General features: G+C 55.4%; 3 protein-coding genes across 3 annotated transcripts; 2 read left to right on the top strand and 1 right to left on the bottom strand.

The window, feature by feature from the left end:
- Positions 1-2,548: 2,548 nt before the first annotated feature.
- Positions 2,549-4,105, bottom strand: BESB_020720 (radical SAM domain-containing protein; the record flags this gene model as incomplete). The annotated part of the gene is made up of 1 exon (XM_029360781.1): positions 2,549-4,105. One exon carries the CDS (start codon positions 4,103-4,105, stop codon positions 2,549-2,551), a length of 1,557 nt encoding a protein of 518 aa, XP_029216140.1.
- A 3,053-nt stretch (positions 4,106-7,158) lies between these two features.
- On the top strand, positions 7,159-10,304 carry BESB_020710 (uncharacterized protein; the record flags this gene model as incomplete). Its single annotated transcript, XM_029360780.1, has 5 exons — positions 7,159-7,184; positions 7,606-7,657; positions 7,974-8,256; positions 8,641-9,237; positions 9,694-10,304. The coding sequence occupies 5 exons, from the start codon at positions 7,159-7,161 to the stop codon at positions 10,302-10,304; spliced, it is 1,569 nt and encodes a 522-aa protein (XP_029216139.1).
- A 1,318-nt stretch (positions 10,305-11,622) lies between these two features.
- On the top strand, positions 11,623-15,515 carry BESB_020700 (uncharacterized protein; the record flags this gene model as incomplete). Its single annotated transcript, XM_029360779.1, has 7 exons — positions 11,623-11,749; positions 12,300-12,554; positions 12,923-12,995; positions 13,356-13,619; positions 14,458-14,621; positions 14,982-15,132; positions 15,455-15,515. The coding sequence occupies 7 exons, from the start codon at positions 11,623-11,625 to the stop codon at positions 15,513-15,515; spliced, it is 1,095 nt and encodes a 364-aa protein (XP_029216138.1).
- Between the last annotated feature and the right edge of the window lie 1,577 nt (positions 15,516-17,092).

Raw genomic sequence — 17,092 nt, 5'->3', positions numbered from 1 at the left:
TGTACTGCACACGAATCAAAAGACCGATGTACTTCCCAGAAACCCAAGAGGTATCCGGTTTTTACGTTCTTTGCGCTTTTTGTGTCTCGGCCTATAAACCAGCGCCGTTGCGTCCGGATCATCGCCAGTGCTACTTCTGCCGAGAAGCAGTTCCTCCTGCTCCCTCTGCCTGGCGAAAACATCTTCTGCGCGAATGTGCGACAAATCCCCGGAGACCTGGAAGCTTAACTGGATAAGGTACGAAAGCCTCCCACAGCAAAGCAGGACGCATGTCTTTGCGTCAGCGTGGATGCGCCGCAGTGTCCCGAATCCGCCAATATTCGGCCAGGAAGCGTGAAATGGCTGACCACGGAATGCTTCACGTAGTGTAGTCGGGACAGTGCATGCGAAGACGGACGACGACACCCCTTCACCAGATAGGCCTCGAACGGAAACGCGGCGGGAGGGATTCACCTGCGAACTCTCGGCCGCGCTGCACAGCCACCAGCGAGACAATTTTGAAGCCGAGGCACGCGCAGCCAAAGAGCGTGAGAGTCATTTTCATTCTGTAGTGAGGGGAAGCAGACCACCCACAGTCCGAAAGACCGACGGCCTGCGCACAGCATGACAGTAATGGTGTTCTGTTGTACTGTTGTACCCCCGTCTTCAGGTTGCATATGGCAGACGCACGTTGAGTCCGCCTGAGATCCATGTCTACACACGCGGTATTCTGGTTCGGCTGCTACCGCAAGGTCTCGTGCTGCGTCTTGCTTCGTTGAGAGAGCCCGTCGCGCCGTCTGGGGAGACTAGCCAGAACTCAGCTTGAAAATGCTTGGGGACGCGATCTAACACGAAGCTGCGCGGTGCAGTGAAGCACATCCCAGCAAGTAAGGGCGCATCATTGTCTGTCACTAGCCAAACCGTCGGCTTGAATTGAGCTTGCGCCGGCACTGGGTGACAGGGACGACTGGGCGGTTGCTCATTCACAGACGACGAGGCTGCTGCCGAATTTAAAACTCACAGCAGGGGCTCTCCTGAGATAGGGGCTGCGCCAGGCTCGAGCCTTCGTACGAACGCGCGACGACGTCTCCCTTCCAAGCTTCGCGTCAACAAAGTGGAGGCTTGGGTAGACGCAGGAATGGGGCCTGCTCAACCCCTCCACGGGATGTAGACAGCACAAGAAGAGAATGTCGGTGCCGCCACATCGCGCTTCCGAGAGAAGAGAGCGCCCAGCGATCGCACATCTTTCACCTGACTTGCGCTACGTAGTCTTTGCCTACAGCCTTCCAAAGTCGATGTCGCACTTATACCTACGGTCGAGCTTCATTCGGCTCAGATGTCTCTTTTTCGCCGACGGCATACAATTAGTCACCACTTGGTCGCTGCTTCCGTCTTTGGTTTCTCCATTCGCCGACGTCCTCTGAAAATTTCGGACTTGCGGATGGAATGATGAGGTGTGCTTCTGGTGTTACCGGTGACTTACATTTGCGGCTACGCTATCTTGCAGCACTGATAATCCAGTGTAGCTCCCTCACCTCCCTCATCGCACAGCATTGCTGAAAGCACTCCCCGCTCTCCCTTCTTCTGCCTGATTCGGCAGGTTGGGGTGCGACTCTTTTTCTATCCATTACGGCGAGAGACCTCGCTCCAACGCTAGTCTAAGTCTCTAACGTACCTTTTACCTACAACTGTACGGAACGTAACAAACCTCTAGCCAAAGAACTTGGTATTCTGTTCTAATTCCCCGTGGTAAACCGTTTTGTTGTTACACCAGATACATAGTATCCACCGGGTAACCAAGGTACTAAATATAGTACTGGAGAAAGGAGATCGCCTTACATTGGTACTGCATTGATATAACTATAGTACAAGCACTCAGCTAGATATTGAGAGACAATCACGAGCCCAAAACGCCTCTCCTTCCAAATAGATTTCATGGAAAACCTAAAATTCGCATGTTTGATTGACATTTAGCCGCTAATATACAATCATCCAAGATCTGAGCTTCTCTTTTCTTCAGTGGTTCCTATGGCTTAGTTGAGGGCTATGGTCCTGGTCGTTTCCTGCAACAAAACATTTGCCGAAAAGTTGTTTGCCGTTAGCACATCTTTCTGCATACGTGCCGGCATTCCGGCTGAAAATCGTAACGCGGAGAAATCAGAAGAGAGAGCCACCACAACCAGGAGACAGAAAAACGCTCTGCTTACGAAGCTTTCTCTCTCCTCCTTATCAAATACAAAAACAGATGCATGTGCGTCCATGCAGAGTTGCTAAGCGTATGCGGAAACACACGCAGACATAGACAGACGTGTACGCGCACTTGTTGCTAGTGATTGATGGGGAACAGCAACGCAACATGACTGCGTGAAAACTGAGAAGCCCGCACTCGAGCGACATTACCGCGAGATACGAAGGTGCAGACGCATGTATCTATGCGCACGTAGGCACCAGACTGAGAATCGTGTACCGCTGCACATGGCAAGCCTCCCTGAAACAGCCTTGTCTCCAGGATACGGAGACGTCGGTTGTCCCTGCGTGCATTCCTTCCGTGGTCTACACGGTCTTCGTTTTACTCAAGAGCCACTTCTGCGCCGGCGTCCGCGAGGATCTTCTTTGCTTCATCAGCCTTCGCCTTGTCGACTTGTTTCAACACGGCGTTGGGGAGGGCATCGATCACAGCTTTCGCTTCCTTCAGGCCCAGATCCGTCCGCACGGTTCTCAGCGTTTTGATGACGGAAATGCGCTTGTCCAGAGGCACTGCTTTGATAACGACGTCAAACGCCGTTTTTTCAGGTGGAGGCGCTTCTTTCTTCTCTTTCTCTCCTTCGCCGTCTTCCGCAGAGGCTCCACCGGAGGCCCCCGCCGCTGCGACTGTCATGCGCGCGGAGACGCCGAAAGTCGTTTCAATCAATGCGACCAGCTCCGCGGCCTCCACAAGCGTCATCTTTTTTATCTCCTCTAAAACAGCCTGCGCACGTCCGGCGGGCGGGGAAGCGGCGGGTAGTTCCCTCGATGATGCCTGAGAAAAGAGAGGCGCGACAGACGCACGCGGCGAGCCGCCGAACGCCCAGCAGTAGGCGACGGCCTTTGAAGGGAGGGAAGGCGAGGACGGAGAACAGAAAGACGGCGAAGCGGTCTGGAGCCGCGATGGAGCAGACGCGAAAGACAAGATTCTACTGGCGCGGGAGGAAGAGGAAGACACGCTCACGCGGGCGGCGACTGCGGCGCTGCGGTTCTCCTCGGAGCAGGGAGTGGAACCTAAAGACAGAAACAAGCTGTGCCGGAGCTCTCGAGCCCCTGAAACGTGACGATCGCCCTGCAGTGACAGCCTTCCAGTCATGCGCACAGAGCGCGGCGACGCACGCGGAAGAAAGGCATCTGGCGAGCCCAGCCCTTCGCCATATCGAGTATCCACCCGATAGGGAGACCGGAGATGCGCACACGAGCATGTCCGCTGCGAACCCAAGCAAACAACGAAAGCTGCTGACCTCGCGAGTGGATTCGTGTATCCGCACAGAGGCGAACTCACAGCGGGGGAAGGGTCGTCAGCGAAAGCCGACGCGCCTGCGTGAGACAGGCGAGAGTATACCGAGTTGCCCTGTCTCTCGCGGCGTACCGCTGGAGGCACTCCTCGCAGAGGCAAACGCCTCTCTTCGGCGCGCTCGGCAAGCTGCCTCCTCGCCAGCTGTGCCTGCGACGACGAAACACAGAATGAACAGGCCTCAGCCCGCGGAGAGATCCGAACTCCACGAGAAATGGTGATGGCCGCACGGGTATCGCAGTCGCCAAGGGGAAGCAGCGGAGACGCACAGAAGCGTTCCAAGTCGCAAAGGAAATAGACGATTACAGCTGCGAAAAACGCGATGCGTCGCCCTTCACGACTTTGGGTCATCCCCAAAACTTGACACATGCGCGGCCCGGGTGTCTCACCGGCGCCAGCCCCGCGGGATATGGAAGCTGAAAGTGGATGCTTGCTCGGCTGCATGCGCCTGCGCCTTGAAGTGGAAATGAAGACATCAGGAAGACATTCCAGGAGGGGCCGATTCGACGGTCGCGCAGAGCCGTCCGCGGCGCGGAAAAACAAGGCTGCGCCTGATGACGCGTCGTCAGCGGACTGCCCGTCCATCTTTGCTGCCGCGCTTCCCACCCTGTCAAGTTCGTCGTTTTCGCCCTCCGGAAGACGCCAAAGCAGCAAAGAAGAGCAAGCGGAACGGAAGCTGCATCCTCAGAGACAGGGGATTTTCATTTGATCAACCGCAGTCCAGACAGCTCCGCATGCAGCCGGACACGCCGACAAGTTCGAACTACAACCGCTAGAAACCTATTCTGAGGGATCGGAGAAATGCTCCATAGATCTACGTGCGGGAGTCCGGATAACGTGAACGACTTTCCCGGAGAAGGACATCATGTGTTGGCTTTCCCTGTCTGCGGAGCCTCACAGCCAGAGGGCATGCACACCCGTGTGCGAGCAGCATGAGTGGCGGCGCATCTGACTTGAGTTCCGGGAAGACCGTGTTGTAGCAACCTTGAAGAACCACTGCCACGCGAATGTGTCAAACGCAGAATACAAGACGAAAGAAGATCGACGAGTTGATGAGTGACAACGTCTGTCACAGACCACCGAAGACGGAACAATGGTAGTCGTGACAGCGGGGAGCGCATGCGTGCTCGGGCTGGACGATGAACCGAGCACCAGTGACAGGAGCGAGATACGGTTGGGAAACTATTCTTGCCCGCACACAGAGGCAAGGGCGAATTTGAAATACCTATGAGGTCCCTCAAAGACCCGTTTGCAGTCACGCGCGAACTGCGACGTACCCGCGTCGTTTTACACACAAGAGAGCAGGCTGCATTGTCACATCGCGCAGTCGCAGAGTGAATACGAATCGAAGCGAGGCGTGGCACGCGATGGTTCGGGCCGCGTTGATTTTCTACCGTTAGAACTTATAGGTTCTCAGAATAGTCTCGCACTGCCTCGCTCATAATTCCTTCGTGTCCTCTCTAGTGGAACCATCGTTCCGCCTCAATTGTCTGCTTGCCCGTCCCAGCCACCTCTCGTCTCGACGCACTTAGGTCGGAACGATGAAGAAGAAAAAACGAACAGGCACGCAAATACGGCCACTCCCGTGCCTGTCTGCTGATCTTCTTGAGCTGTTTGAGTTATTAACTCTCTCACATCTTCGAGTACACGAAGAACGCGCCATCCAGGAGTGAGACACAATTTCCATGGCGAGATGGGATCTCGGGGGTGGATCTCGGGCGCGTGGAATGATTGTTCGTCTCTGCAGCGGCTGTCACCGGCCGATGGCATCGTTTGAGCTCATGGGCCATTCCTGTTTCTCATTTCTTCCGAAACAAACAGAAGTCTTCCGGTTCGACTGCTGAGGTGCTCTCAACGCGACCGCTCGACGTATAGAGGCTTGAATCCTCCATCCGACACATGTGTATCTCGTCGCTGCCGCAGCCGTATTTATGCGTTCCTCCACACATAGTACTTCTATGAGTTAGCGTCGCAGGCTACTCGACTACGTCCAGCGCATGGCTATGCTATGATGTTGACGACACAGACCGACTTGGAAGCTACACCGGTGTAGCACATGTTGTCCCCATGCATTCTGCATCCACATAACCACTTGGCAGACAGAGGACTATAAGCGATGGTCTCTGAAGTGCCTCACATGGCATAGCGTGCTAAAATATACTCCTCCCCGCTTTGTGTGCCGGACTTGACAACAAGCGTCGATGTTCACGCAGCATCACGGAACTGATGGGGATACGTAGATGGGGAGGAGCACCCTGATGAGCGATCTCGACAACACGGACTTTGCAACAATTCGGTTGGACTACGTTGAGAACGCGGCTGGGTTACCGCGCAACATAGGCATTGCATGAGCATGTCTGTGGCCTATCTGTGCGGCGGCGAGATGATCCGCGTTTTCCGGCATACAGACACAACGTTGAATAATCGTGAGGGGCGTCACTACCTCTTCTGTGTTGCGAGAACAGAGGTCAATAATCCCGTGCTGATGACATATTACGGGCAGCCCGGCAGCGGCGCCGATAGCAAATTAATAGGGCAAGTGTATCCCGTTCCGAATGCGTCTATAATTTAGATACCGAAGCTGGCTCCGAATCTGTGAGATGCGGACATGTTTCGCCGTAAATTGCTGGGAGGAGCAAGAGGCCATACAGGCAAGAGACAAAAAGAGCCAAGCAGGGGTCGCCAATGTCAACGCTGGCGGTCTGGCGGCCACTTCTGATCACTAGCAGCACATTTCTTGAGAACTACATGCAGACGCTGTCGGCACGTGTACCTGTATCCAGGAGGCGGCGGACGAGAACAGTAGCTAAACCGCTGAGGCATGCGAACGATCAGGTAGTGCGTGTTCCTCTGATGTCGCCGGCTGAGTACGAGGGATAGTGCCTCGAGGGCCGTGACAACCCATATGGAAGTGGCCAGCCGATGAGACTTGTTCAGACATGGATGTCCGACCCTTGTCTGATGCACAGACTTGACTGGCTGTGGGTACGTGCAGCATGCAGTCATCACCGTGTCGACGTTTCCGTGCTAAGGCCTATCGTCGGACTGGCTCGGCAACATGATCCTCACTGCATTCTCTTTGTCCTCTTCCGGTGGACGGGTGGTCCCCCTCCTCCCCTCCAGCAGAGCTAAACTTTGGCCGCTTCCAGAGTAAGTTGGCCTCCGCGGGGTAAGTTTGCTGCAGCTTCAAGCAAACAATCGAGTCCACACTCAATGCTTCCCGTGAGATATGTGCTCGATGTGGGGACGCGCTCTTTGTGTTGCACAAAATGCACGTGTCTTGTGGACATGCGAACACCTTATTTATTTGAACAGTCGTTCTTCGGCGGAGTGTAGTTTAGTGTGGTGGCGCCTGCGTCGTTATGGTGGTGCAACAGACTGCGGATATCACGGCGGCCAAACGCCTCTCTTCTGAGACGCGTGAACCCAATGCAATCGGGTCCCATCTACACTGGACGCGCTGCCGGTCGGATCCGCCTTCAGGTAGTGCGAGGGAAGTCCCCGTCCATGAAGGTCGGTGTCTTGGATTTCGCACCGCTAGTGCTGCGATTCTGTTGATATTTGCCGGAGCCTGCTCCATTCAGCAAAATGGAATTGCGTGGCTGGTGTTGCAGACACCACCTTCACACTCGGGCAAGATGATGTATTATGACGCCGTCATTGCGTACGTCAGGAGTTTCCCCATTCCCACACCCGCTTTTTCACGTTATACCCGCCAGCATACACAAACCGAAACTCGTCGGATACCAGGATAACAGACGAAAAGAAGAAAGTTCCCTAAGAAGAAATGCCACTACTCTCCCCCCTTGTTCTGGCAGCCGCCGTTGCCCTCTTGGTACCACGGAATGAATTTAGATGCAGCCTCCCGAATTGCATCATCAGCAGCCACGACTTGGCAACTCCGCTACAAGAGCGTGAACGTGCTACGCCAAATACATTATGTGCTGTTTCTCTCATTTTCATTGTCAACGTGCGCGCGGCCGGGCCCGAAGCATTTCAACCGGCTGGCAGCAAAGGGAGTTCTACCAGTAAGTGACTTCTAAAGGAAACAAAACTTCAGGAACCCTGGTGGTGTGCTTTGCAAGACGACAAAGACTCAGTGCGGCGGACGTGCAGTGCGTGAATGCAGGTGTGAGGGTAAGTGTTCTCGGTTTTGTATTTTGCAGGCGATTCGTACCCTTCAACTTCCGCTTCAGAACCAAGTACTAGTGACTATTCATCTGCTCATACTCCCGCCCGGATCACACCAGCCTCACATCTCCATCAGTGGCAGAAAACGGTGGGCACCCCGCTGCACACAACACCGGCTGGAAACGCCGCGCACCAGAGAGTTTGGCCAAGCGCCAGATGGGGGATTGGGGCATGTGCAGGCCCCGCCTCACTGAAACATGCTGCTGTTTTTGACTCCCATCGCCAGTGCGGTTTTCAACAAGACGCTGATGTATCGAAGCAGGTGGATGCGCTTCAACAGCGGCTTTTCCGTTTGGAACACAAGCCGATCGAAACGCTTGAAGAGTACGTGGAAAGGCGAGTTGAAGCTCGTGCCCGGGAAGCCGGCCTGGACACACCTTTCTCGCACTGGTATTCCGATGCCCAGTATGACTACGCGAGGAACGCAAAGAAACGAGACGCACGGAGGGCCAAGATCAGAAAGCGATTGCTGGAGCTGACAAGTCGCCTACCTCAAAACGATGGCAACCCGGACAGTGCAGGGTCCGGCACGTCTGCAACCAAGGGTAAAAGAAGCATTGCCCGTGTTCTGGGTGTGCAGGGGTGCCTATCGCTACTCTCGATAATAAGCCCCACAACGAGCGCAGGTGCAGGAAGCGGTTACACTGACTGGGTGCCTCAGTGTGTTTTTCGTCGGTAGATGGGTCGCGGCACATCACGTGTTAGTGCGGGCGGTGTTTCTGCTCTTCACGGCGGCTCCGCATAAAGAGTGCGTGCTGATGACTCCGCGCTCCGTGCTGGCGATGGAAGAGGATGGGGCCGAAGGGCTCTTTATCACCAGAGGGGATGCTTGAAGCGGGGGGTTGAGGGGGGAAACGGTACACGCGTGTGCACCACTGTGATGTATCACTCTGCAGCTTCTCAGGTTGTTTGTCGTTCCGGATCGACAGGTAGCCTTGGCGTTGGCACGAGTGGGTCGGCACACGCGACAACGACCAGCTCCGGAACCCACGACACTGCTGCTCACGCTCCCACAAGTGAATACGTCGAGCTGTCCACGGGAGCAGGAACCACGACTGTTTCTGGCAGCACATCTCCCCGCAGATGTGCCCGATTAATTTCTGATGGTAGCAACATCAGCGACACGCTTGATACAGGAACAGGCAACGCCATAGGCGCTAGTGAAGCCTTGAGCGCTGTCGTAAGAGAGGTCGATCTTTTCAGCGACGAGGAAAGCTTATTGTGGGGACCAGACGGACCGTTTACAGACACGGAACGTTGGTTACAGGCGTTGGAGGTGAAAATTCAGGGACTGGAGGAGGAGGATCCGGCACTCCTCGAAGCATACACGGGCCAACCTGACTCCTCTCCCGACATACCTGACGGGAGCCAAGAAAACGGCACATGGTCGTCCATACTCACAGACGCGGAAAGCAGCGCTGAAATGGACGACAGCGCGATAGGCTCACAATGCCAGGATAGTCTCATGAGCCTGCAAGAGCCGGGACGCCCGGAACAGCGGACACGGGCGGGCTCAATCTCGGCAGGTGAGTCTACGGATAGGGAGACACTTGACGGTATACATCACCCCGGGACTGCCCGGCACATGATACAGTTCGCGGCGATAGAGGTCACCGTGGCGCTTTTTCGAGTGACGATATGCGGGGTCGCCGCATGTATTTGCGGTGAGGCGTCTTTGATGTCTCCGCTGCGTCCGCTGTTGGGCACAAAGCACAGAGGCGTCTGCAGATATCTTGCAACGGTATCGCGGATGTCGTCGTTCGTGCGCTGTCGGTGCTTACTTGAATTTGGGTCTCTGTGCACTGGCGCCGACGCCGGTCGAGCCACGCTCAGGCAACGTTTACTTAGGTGAGGAGCACTGGGAGCTAAGCTGCATAGCAAGATGTCCGTTTGCTCCCATAGGGCCGCGCCGGCCCTACTCATTGTATATACCGCGATGCCATTCGCATTCTGGATGCTTTCCTGTGTCTCGTATTGGACAGTAAGGCAAGCGGATGATGCTGATGCAGCCGTCGGCGGGGCACCCGCGAGCCACCCGCAGACGGCGGCGGATCCGCGATGTGCTAGCCACCGGCGATTGCTTGGCGAGTCCGGCGCGGCAACCGGTGGCTTACGAGCTTGCAGCGATCCGAAGAATACGGGGGAAGCTGGCACGCCTGAACGGCGGTCCCTGGCGCCGGCTCCGGCAGTCTCAGAGGCTCCAGGGGAGCCAGTGGGGACGCGGCCGGCTGCTGACGTGAGCACACAGTTGGAACAGCGACCGCGGCGAAAACGTAGTCGGCGGGCACATCTGGAGTTTCTTCAGCAAGAAGTGTTCATGCACAACCGAGTCCTTCAGCAGCTCGAAAAGGAAGGCGAAGAGACATTTATTCAGTACGTGACGCGGTATCTTGCGGAGCGAGCTGCACGGGAGGGACATTCGGTACCAACATCAGCCTCGCTTTGTTTGGCGAAATACAACTACAACAAGGCCAAGAAGAGGAGGAAGCTATCGATTGCCAAAACAAAAAAAAGGCTTGAAGAGAGAGTTAAGGAGCTCACGCAACTTTTAGAATCAGGTGCGGCTGTAGAGGGCAATGCAGACGCCACATAGTTTCCTTGAGGCCAGGCCGGTTAGCACGGTGCTGCAAAATGGGTTTGGTGTCCGTTTTGCCGAGTCGCAGACGGTCACGATCACCCGTATTCGAATATTCGTGTCGTCTGCTGCGTAAGAAGAGAAATAGTTCCATTTCAAGTGCACGAAAGTAGCAGTGTCGTCTTGGAGGATCGTCATAAAGTCGCCGGAGATACAGGGCATGGAGGAGCGAACATATGGTTTGCAGCCTTACCCCTGGCGGGCGAGGCGGACGTGTAGTTCCGTGTCTCTAACCCACCTGCGCCGCGCCGTGCGAGGCGTGAATACGCGCGCTCTGCGGCCGAACACACAATCTCGTTTGCGTGCTTTCCGCACATATTTGTGCTGTGTTCAGAGCCATCAGTGAGCGGACTGTGTGCGACCGCGTCCAGCTCACTCATTACTGCGACACATGACGCTGCAAGCGGCTCGCTAAATTACAACATAATGTTGAATAGCAGAACCAGAACAAGGCGGGCGCGACTCGAAAGTGAAGTCTGGTCCCTTGAGAAGAGAGTCGAGGAATTAGAAGATGCTCAAAATGAACCATTCGATGCGTTTCTCGTGAAATACATGTCAGCTCGTTCGTCGCGTGCTGCTGGAAAAGCACCTGCACAGCGGTGGTTTGCGGATGCCCGACACAAATTCAAGCATGCCCGCATCACGAGAGAACAAGCGCTGAAGAAAGCTCAAGAGAGACTCAGTGCCACGCGCGCAGAGCTTGCAGAGCTCACCACCTGTGACAGAAAAGGCGCGGATTTGTCACGCGAGCCTGGATCGCCTTCAGGTGACGATCGAGAGCCACACGTTGCCCACAGGTTTCAACGGTATAGAAATCGGTAGCGGGGTAGAGGGGGTGGTACCAATGACCTTTGTAAGGAAACCATCTGGGGGCAAACGATGATAGGCGTCGTGAAGCCTAGCAATCGCTCAAGAGCAATGATAGACGCATTAGTTGGTGGAAAGTTGTATACGACGTGGTCGGCATGCACCTCATACCTGTTCCTAGGACTTACTGTGTGTCTGCACCGGAGCGGCTCGAATATTGTAGTTACGAATGGGGACTCTTCTTAAGTCATGTACAAGCCCCATACGCGAATGCCTGCAACATGCATATGAAGAACGTCCGCCATGATTTTCCTGAGACGTAGGCAACCAAATTGATCCCCTCCTTTGCGACACCTGTTCTGCAATCCATGTCTCAGAAGCATCATCGGACTGCAGAACCGCCCTGGGAAGTTCGCCTGCCGGTGCTAGTGCTGAGACAAGGCGGCGTATCTACGTTAGGATGATGACCATGCCAGAAGACGCTGACGTCCACGAGCTCGAGGCGCAAATATTTTTGCTTGAATCGAAGCTCAAGCAACTAGAAAATGCACAACACGAACCATTTGAAGATTACCTGGCACGGTACATTGCAGAGCGTACGGCGAAAGCTGGGCGGTCGACATCTGAAACGAGGTGGCGGTCGGATGCGCTGCATAACTATCGAAGAGTTAAGGATACGAGGACTCTTGCGATGCAAGGAGCTCGGAAGAGGCTCGAAGCCCTACGACGGCAGCTTGCTTACCGTACAGGATCAGGTGCGCCAAAAAGTAGGTAGTAAAACGAATAAAGCCGTTGAGTGTGTGCGGCTTCGGAGCCAAGCTAGTAATCTGCGTTCGTAGCACAACTGTTGCCAGCAAAGGGCACACTGGGTACCCTGTTTGTCGTGCATATAGGAAGTGGAGAACACAGTGCACGACACGCTAGTCCACGGGGGACCTCTGTTCGTTACCTCGTGTCTCCTACTGACCGTGATCTGTCCGATGATATAACCCAGGGGGAGCCCATGCGTGGAGCAGTTGTCGATTACCCACGCATGATCCGTTGGCAGTCGCGCCCTTTCCACAGATGGTCTGCGCAAGTTGACGAGCGCTGTAGAACATCTGGCTGTCCGGCTGTCCTTGGACGCGTATGCGTTGCAAACTGTAGGTGCTGCGGCATCTGTCGTCGACGCGCCACCTCATGGGATGGATCAATACACTGGTGAGGGTCCGTCGCCAGTACCGCTCGCGAGCAGTTCTCTGGACGAACGTGGTGACACGCCCAAGACAGCGCGTGAAGCGGTCCGTTCGATCGCTGCTAGTGCAGTGGCTACCAGAGGTCACCACGAGAACGCGACCCAGCCCCCCTCCCGGGCTGAGCCCGAGCCGACCAAGCAACTCGGAACATTGAACGCAGATTGGCGTACGTCCTGTTTTGCTTCAGAGTGTCTGGCGACAGTACCCTCGGAGTCGGTTCATCACGAGGCATCCTCAGAACGGATTGAGCGACCGTTACCTGCGCCAACAGTTGGAGCACTGTCACTGATAGAGGAGATATCAACGCTCGCAGAAAGTACGTCGTTCCCAACATTGTGTTCAGTGGAGGTCGGCGAAATAATTATGGCGTGCACTGGTGAAAGATATGTAGACACGATGCATTCCATGGCCCATACAATAAGATCACCAGAATGTACGGTTTCAGCTGCTAGAATCCACGCTAAATATCACTTTTACAAGCAGGGGTGTCTGGATGTGACAGTCCGGAGATTGCGTGGATACTTCCGCTTACAGCCGGCTTACGGGCTGTGCAAGCAGGCAACCACCAACACGCCTCCATGACTGGCATTGTGTCTCGCATAAACATGTGCGTGCCGTGGAGATGCAAAGCCATAATCAAGGATGCCGGCTGCGTGATGTACCAGGCTTGATGCAGTTCGACCCGCGTGCGGCTTTCTGTTCTTCACATGTGTATGTGTTCAGACGTCAGTCACTCACAAAACACTAGTGAAGTCCCAACGTCGAGTAGCGGCTCAAGGCAGGCACGCACCTCCGCGGCAACCACCACCCGCGGAAGTCAGGCGCACGAAAACATTGAGGGGTCACAGTTACTACAGCGTAGCGAAGGTCTGCCACAGGCAGTGGAAATGTTTCGGCTTGCGGCTGGACCATCAGAGGCCTGGAAGACCCGGAGTTTGATTGAACCAGGGGGCACATGCATATTCAGGTCGTTAGGCATATCAGATGACACAGGAGGTTGCGTCTCTACGGAAGACGCAGGTAACGTGGGCGCTCCCCTCGGCGATAAGCGCGTAACGGCGCGGCAGTTGAAAATGGTGGGGCTTCAGGTGATACGCCTGGAGCGCAGGCTTCAGAGCCTGTTAGAAAAAGATGCCGAAACCATCGACGATTACATGTCGCGTTACCTTGCTGATCGAACCCGCAAAGCGGGCCTCGACAAGCCGTTGCGAGCGTGGGCAAAATCCGCAAGGTATAATTATTCCAGGAACGCAGATTCGCGACACGCGTCGATTGAAATTACTAGATCCAAGCTCGCTGCTAAAAGACAGGAGCTCGCACGATTAAACGCCTGTTACGCACTCGCAATCTTGCATCAGACAACGACAAATTCTGACGAGCCCGACTCGCATCCCCATCCAGAGTCAGATTCCAGAACTTCTGACGGTACGGCTGTCATACGACGGTGGCTGTGGCCCCCTTTGGGAAGCCGCGCCAGCGTTGCATAGCGCCGGCGGATGCATTTGAGTCACAGTTGTTTGAGTTTGCATTTTTGCGCAGGGCCTGACTGCTGCGACATATTCTCCGGCGCGCGGTTGGCCTCTTGATGACAGTACACAATCCCTACGCACCACGCGAAGTATATGCTGCATCACGGATCTTCCAAGCTAGCATGTGCCAGAAATGATACGGATTGACCCTGAGTTGGGAATTGACGCTGGCACCGACATCGAGACACATAAACGCGTGCCGGATTCCCATTCTTTCATCTGTGCTGCAGCGCTACCAGCAACCGAGGACTGTGCCAGCACCCGCTCCACCCGACTGGAGGACTGTGGGCCTTTAATTGGTCCTACAGGCACCCTGAACCTGCTTGATTCATGGGCGTTCACACGCCCAGCGTGTGTCGGCTACGCTGAGGCTGATGGCCGTAGAACGGAGGCGGAAACACTTATTGCGGCCCCGTTAAGTAGGGTGTTGAAAGACGAAAGCCACACACAGAACCAGAGTGGGGCGGGAGAGCAGTGTAGCGTCACCTGGCCGTGCAGTGCGTTTCAAGTAGATGATTGTTCGTGCGCGGGCACTTGCAGTGAGGTGATGCAGCCAGGCACGGTTGATTCCGTACCCGCAAGTCCCGTGGTAGCATCCCCCGAGCATGGCCATGGTAAGGTAAGGGCGACATCAAATTTGGAGGGACATGCTTTCACGGCTGCTGCCTCGCCGAGCATCGGACTTCCAGACACATCTGACTATGGTGAGTCTTCTGCATTCGCCACACGAGCGGCACGGTTATGAAATGCGTTGAAGAAGGGCTTTTGTGCGGGTAATCATCCGATGGCCCGCTGTCGGGCACAAAACGCAGCGAGGAGCCGATCTTGGGGTAGCGACTCGCAAGCATCAGAGCCAATGATTTGCCTACAGTACTCCACGGCTTGTCTTGTGACGGTGTCTCCCCTGGGCATGTCGCCCCGGAGTGAGCGTCCTCCCGGTCAGCAGATGCCGTCTTCACACAGCTGGGAGGCACGACTTTTTAACAGTTCGGCACCAGCCAGCACTGCATGACCGGTTGGGAGTTTCGATTAATATCTCTGCTTGCATTATTCTTGGTTTCCAGCTTTCCAGCAGGCCGGTGTCAGCGGCGTGGCAGCCACGGTAGCGTCTCCGAGGCCAATGGTGGCCCCTACACAAGGTCAGCAGGCACGACAAATGGCTGGTAGCAGCGGCACGTCTTACGATGGGGCCGCTGCTAACGGCGGCACGGATATGTATGATTGGGCGTGCCGAAGTCTACGCTGATATCACTGTTATCGTTACATATATACCACAGCTTCAACGAAGGCCGTCGAGTGTTGTCGACGCTTGAGAATCTGTCGGCAAGACGCGCGTGTTCCTTTGGCCAACAACGCTCTTAAATGCGGGCACGCGCATAGCAGGTATTCTCGGTGCGTCGTCCATATATGCATGATAGGAATTGGATGGTTACGTCAAAGCCCTCTGTGAACGTGGCGGGACCGTGCGGATATACCGTGCCGCGAGGGCGTGTGGATGAGCTTCTGCATCAATGAACGGCTTCCTCGTTACGTTCAGGGTGCACGGAGCAGGGGATATGGTAGAGGCAGGGGCCGACTACATCGGGGCCTGGGTATAGCCCGGTTCGTAAAATATTCCCCCGCGCGCTTCAAAATTGTATTGTGCCTGTTCTGCTGTTGGTGGGACAGGATGCGGATTGCCGGACGGTGCCCAGAGACCGCCAGATGGGCACGTGAATTCGTGTTAGGTGGCCGCTCCGAGTCCATGCGCAAGGCTCAGCAGATTGTCCGATAGAGCAAGCTAAATCGTCATGTACAATGAAGGCGCGCGTAACAGCTGGTGCTGTTGTAACGCAATTTACTAGTTCGTTGATTGCCACTCGGCTGAGATAAAGTCTTGTATTGTAGGGGAGAGGCAGACCGTCACCTCTGCCGCCTCACGACAGCGGCCAGGGCGCAGCGGCCGTCGTGTGGGCACCCGCTGACCAGTAGTCTACGCAAAGCTCTAACCGCGCGGCGACTGCCTCGCCACCGTCAGTTGATCTATGAGCAAGTCAGATGGACGGGTATCCCTGTTCTTGTGTACCCTGCCCCCGTCACGGGGGCATACCATAGTAGGGCTTGCAACAGGCAGAGTTAGCGTCGCCCCATGGACGCTGACGGAACGTATGCAGACCTGAGGACAGGCCGGGGTCGCTATCGTGTGTCGGTTTACCACTGCAGAGCTACGGGAAGTGGATTGAAACACGAGCATACTCGGCAGTATCATGATGCCGAGTCACTAGTTCTGCTGTCACTGTGAAGAAGGCATTCGGAAACGCTTCGGCGTACATCTTGCCTTCAGCTGGGATCCAGCTCGCGGCATATGAGGGCGCTACGCGTGTCGTGCCACGCCTGCTAATTTGTTAAAAGGCGACTGGGACTATACCGAATAGCCTCACACACGGTTCACCTGCATCGATAAGCCAATTATATGCTATGTTGGCGCTTGGAGGGGCCTTGAGAGAAATAGCAGAGCCGTCTCCGGCGTGGAAGGTCGCATCTTCAGACTCACAATCGGTTGTGCACAGCCCGCAACGCCACGCTAACCTAGCAGGAAGCGTAAACGTGTCATCACCGTCGAGGTCACCGGCGTAGGGCAGAGCGTAAGTCTAGCAGGACAACATATGTTGCCTCGCGATCATGACAAGCAAGAAGGCACGAGCTGTGTCCGGCGGAGCGCCATTCAGCCGCGCTCATGGCGAGTGCCTTATTGGGGGGTGGGCCAGGATTCGAACCACGAGTGTTGTCGCGGCGTTTTTGACACGGAATGTCCCTACCGTCTGCGAAGGCTCACCACAAACACGTCCAGGCAGCAATGCTTTCTAGTCTAGCGCTCGGCGCAGAACTGCGCATGTTCAGGCCAGCTGAACCTGCCCTGTCATTTGTTTCCGGAGGGCCGCATTCGTCTTGCTAGTGGGGAGCAGACGCTGGACTTCGCCCCTGTAGGGTGGTATAGCAGTAGCTGAGCGCCACCCAGCGGATGACAACGTGATTCCTGTCGCATAAACAACGGAAGGATGAAGCATACGCCAGGCGCGTTGAAAGAATCGAAGTCGGAATGGCGTTGATTGTGCCTTGAGTACGCCTCGTTACAATTCGCCGACAATGTTTGTTACTATCTGTCGTGCAACTACAAGAGCCCTCGTTCAACGTG

The sequence above is a fragment of the Besnoitia besnoiti genome, chromosome XI, assembly GCF_002563875.1.
Source record: "Besnoitia besnoiti strain Bb-Ger1 chromosome XI, whole genome shotgun sequence".
NCBI lineage: Eukaryota > Apicomplexa > Conoidasida > Eucoccidiorida > Sarcocystidae > Besnoitia > Besnoitia besnoiti.
The sequence above is the reverse complement of the archived record's forward strand: the minus strand, read 5'-3'. Positions and strand labels throughout refer to the sequence as shown.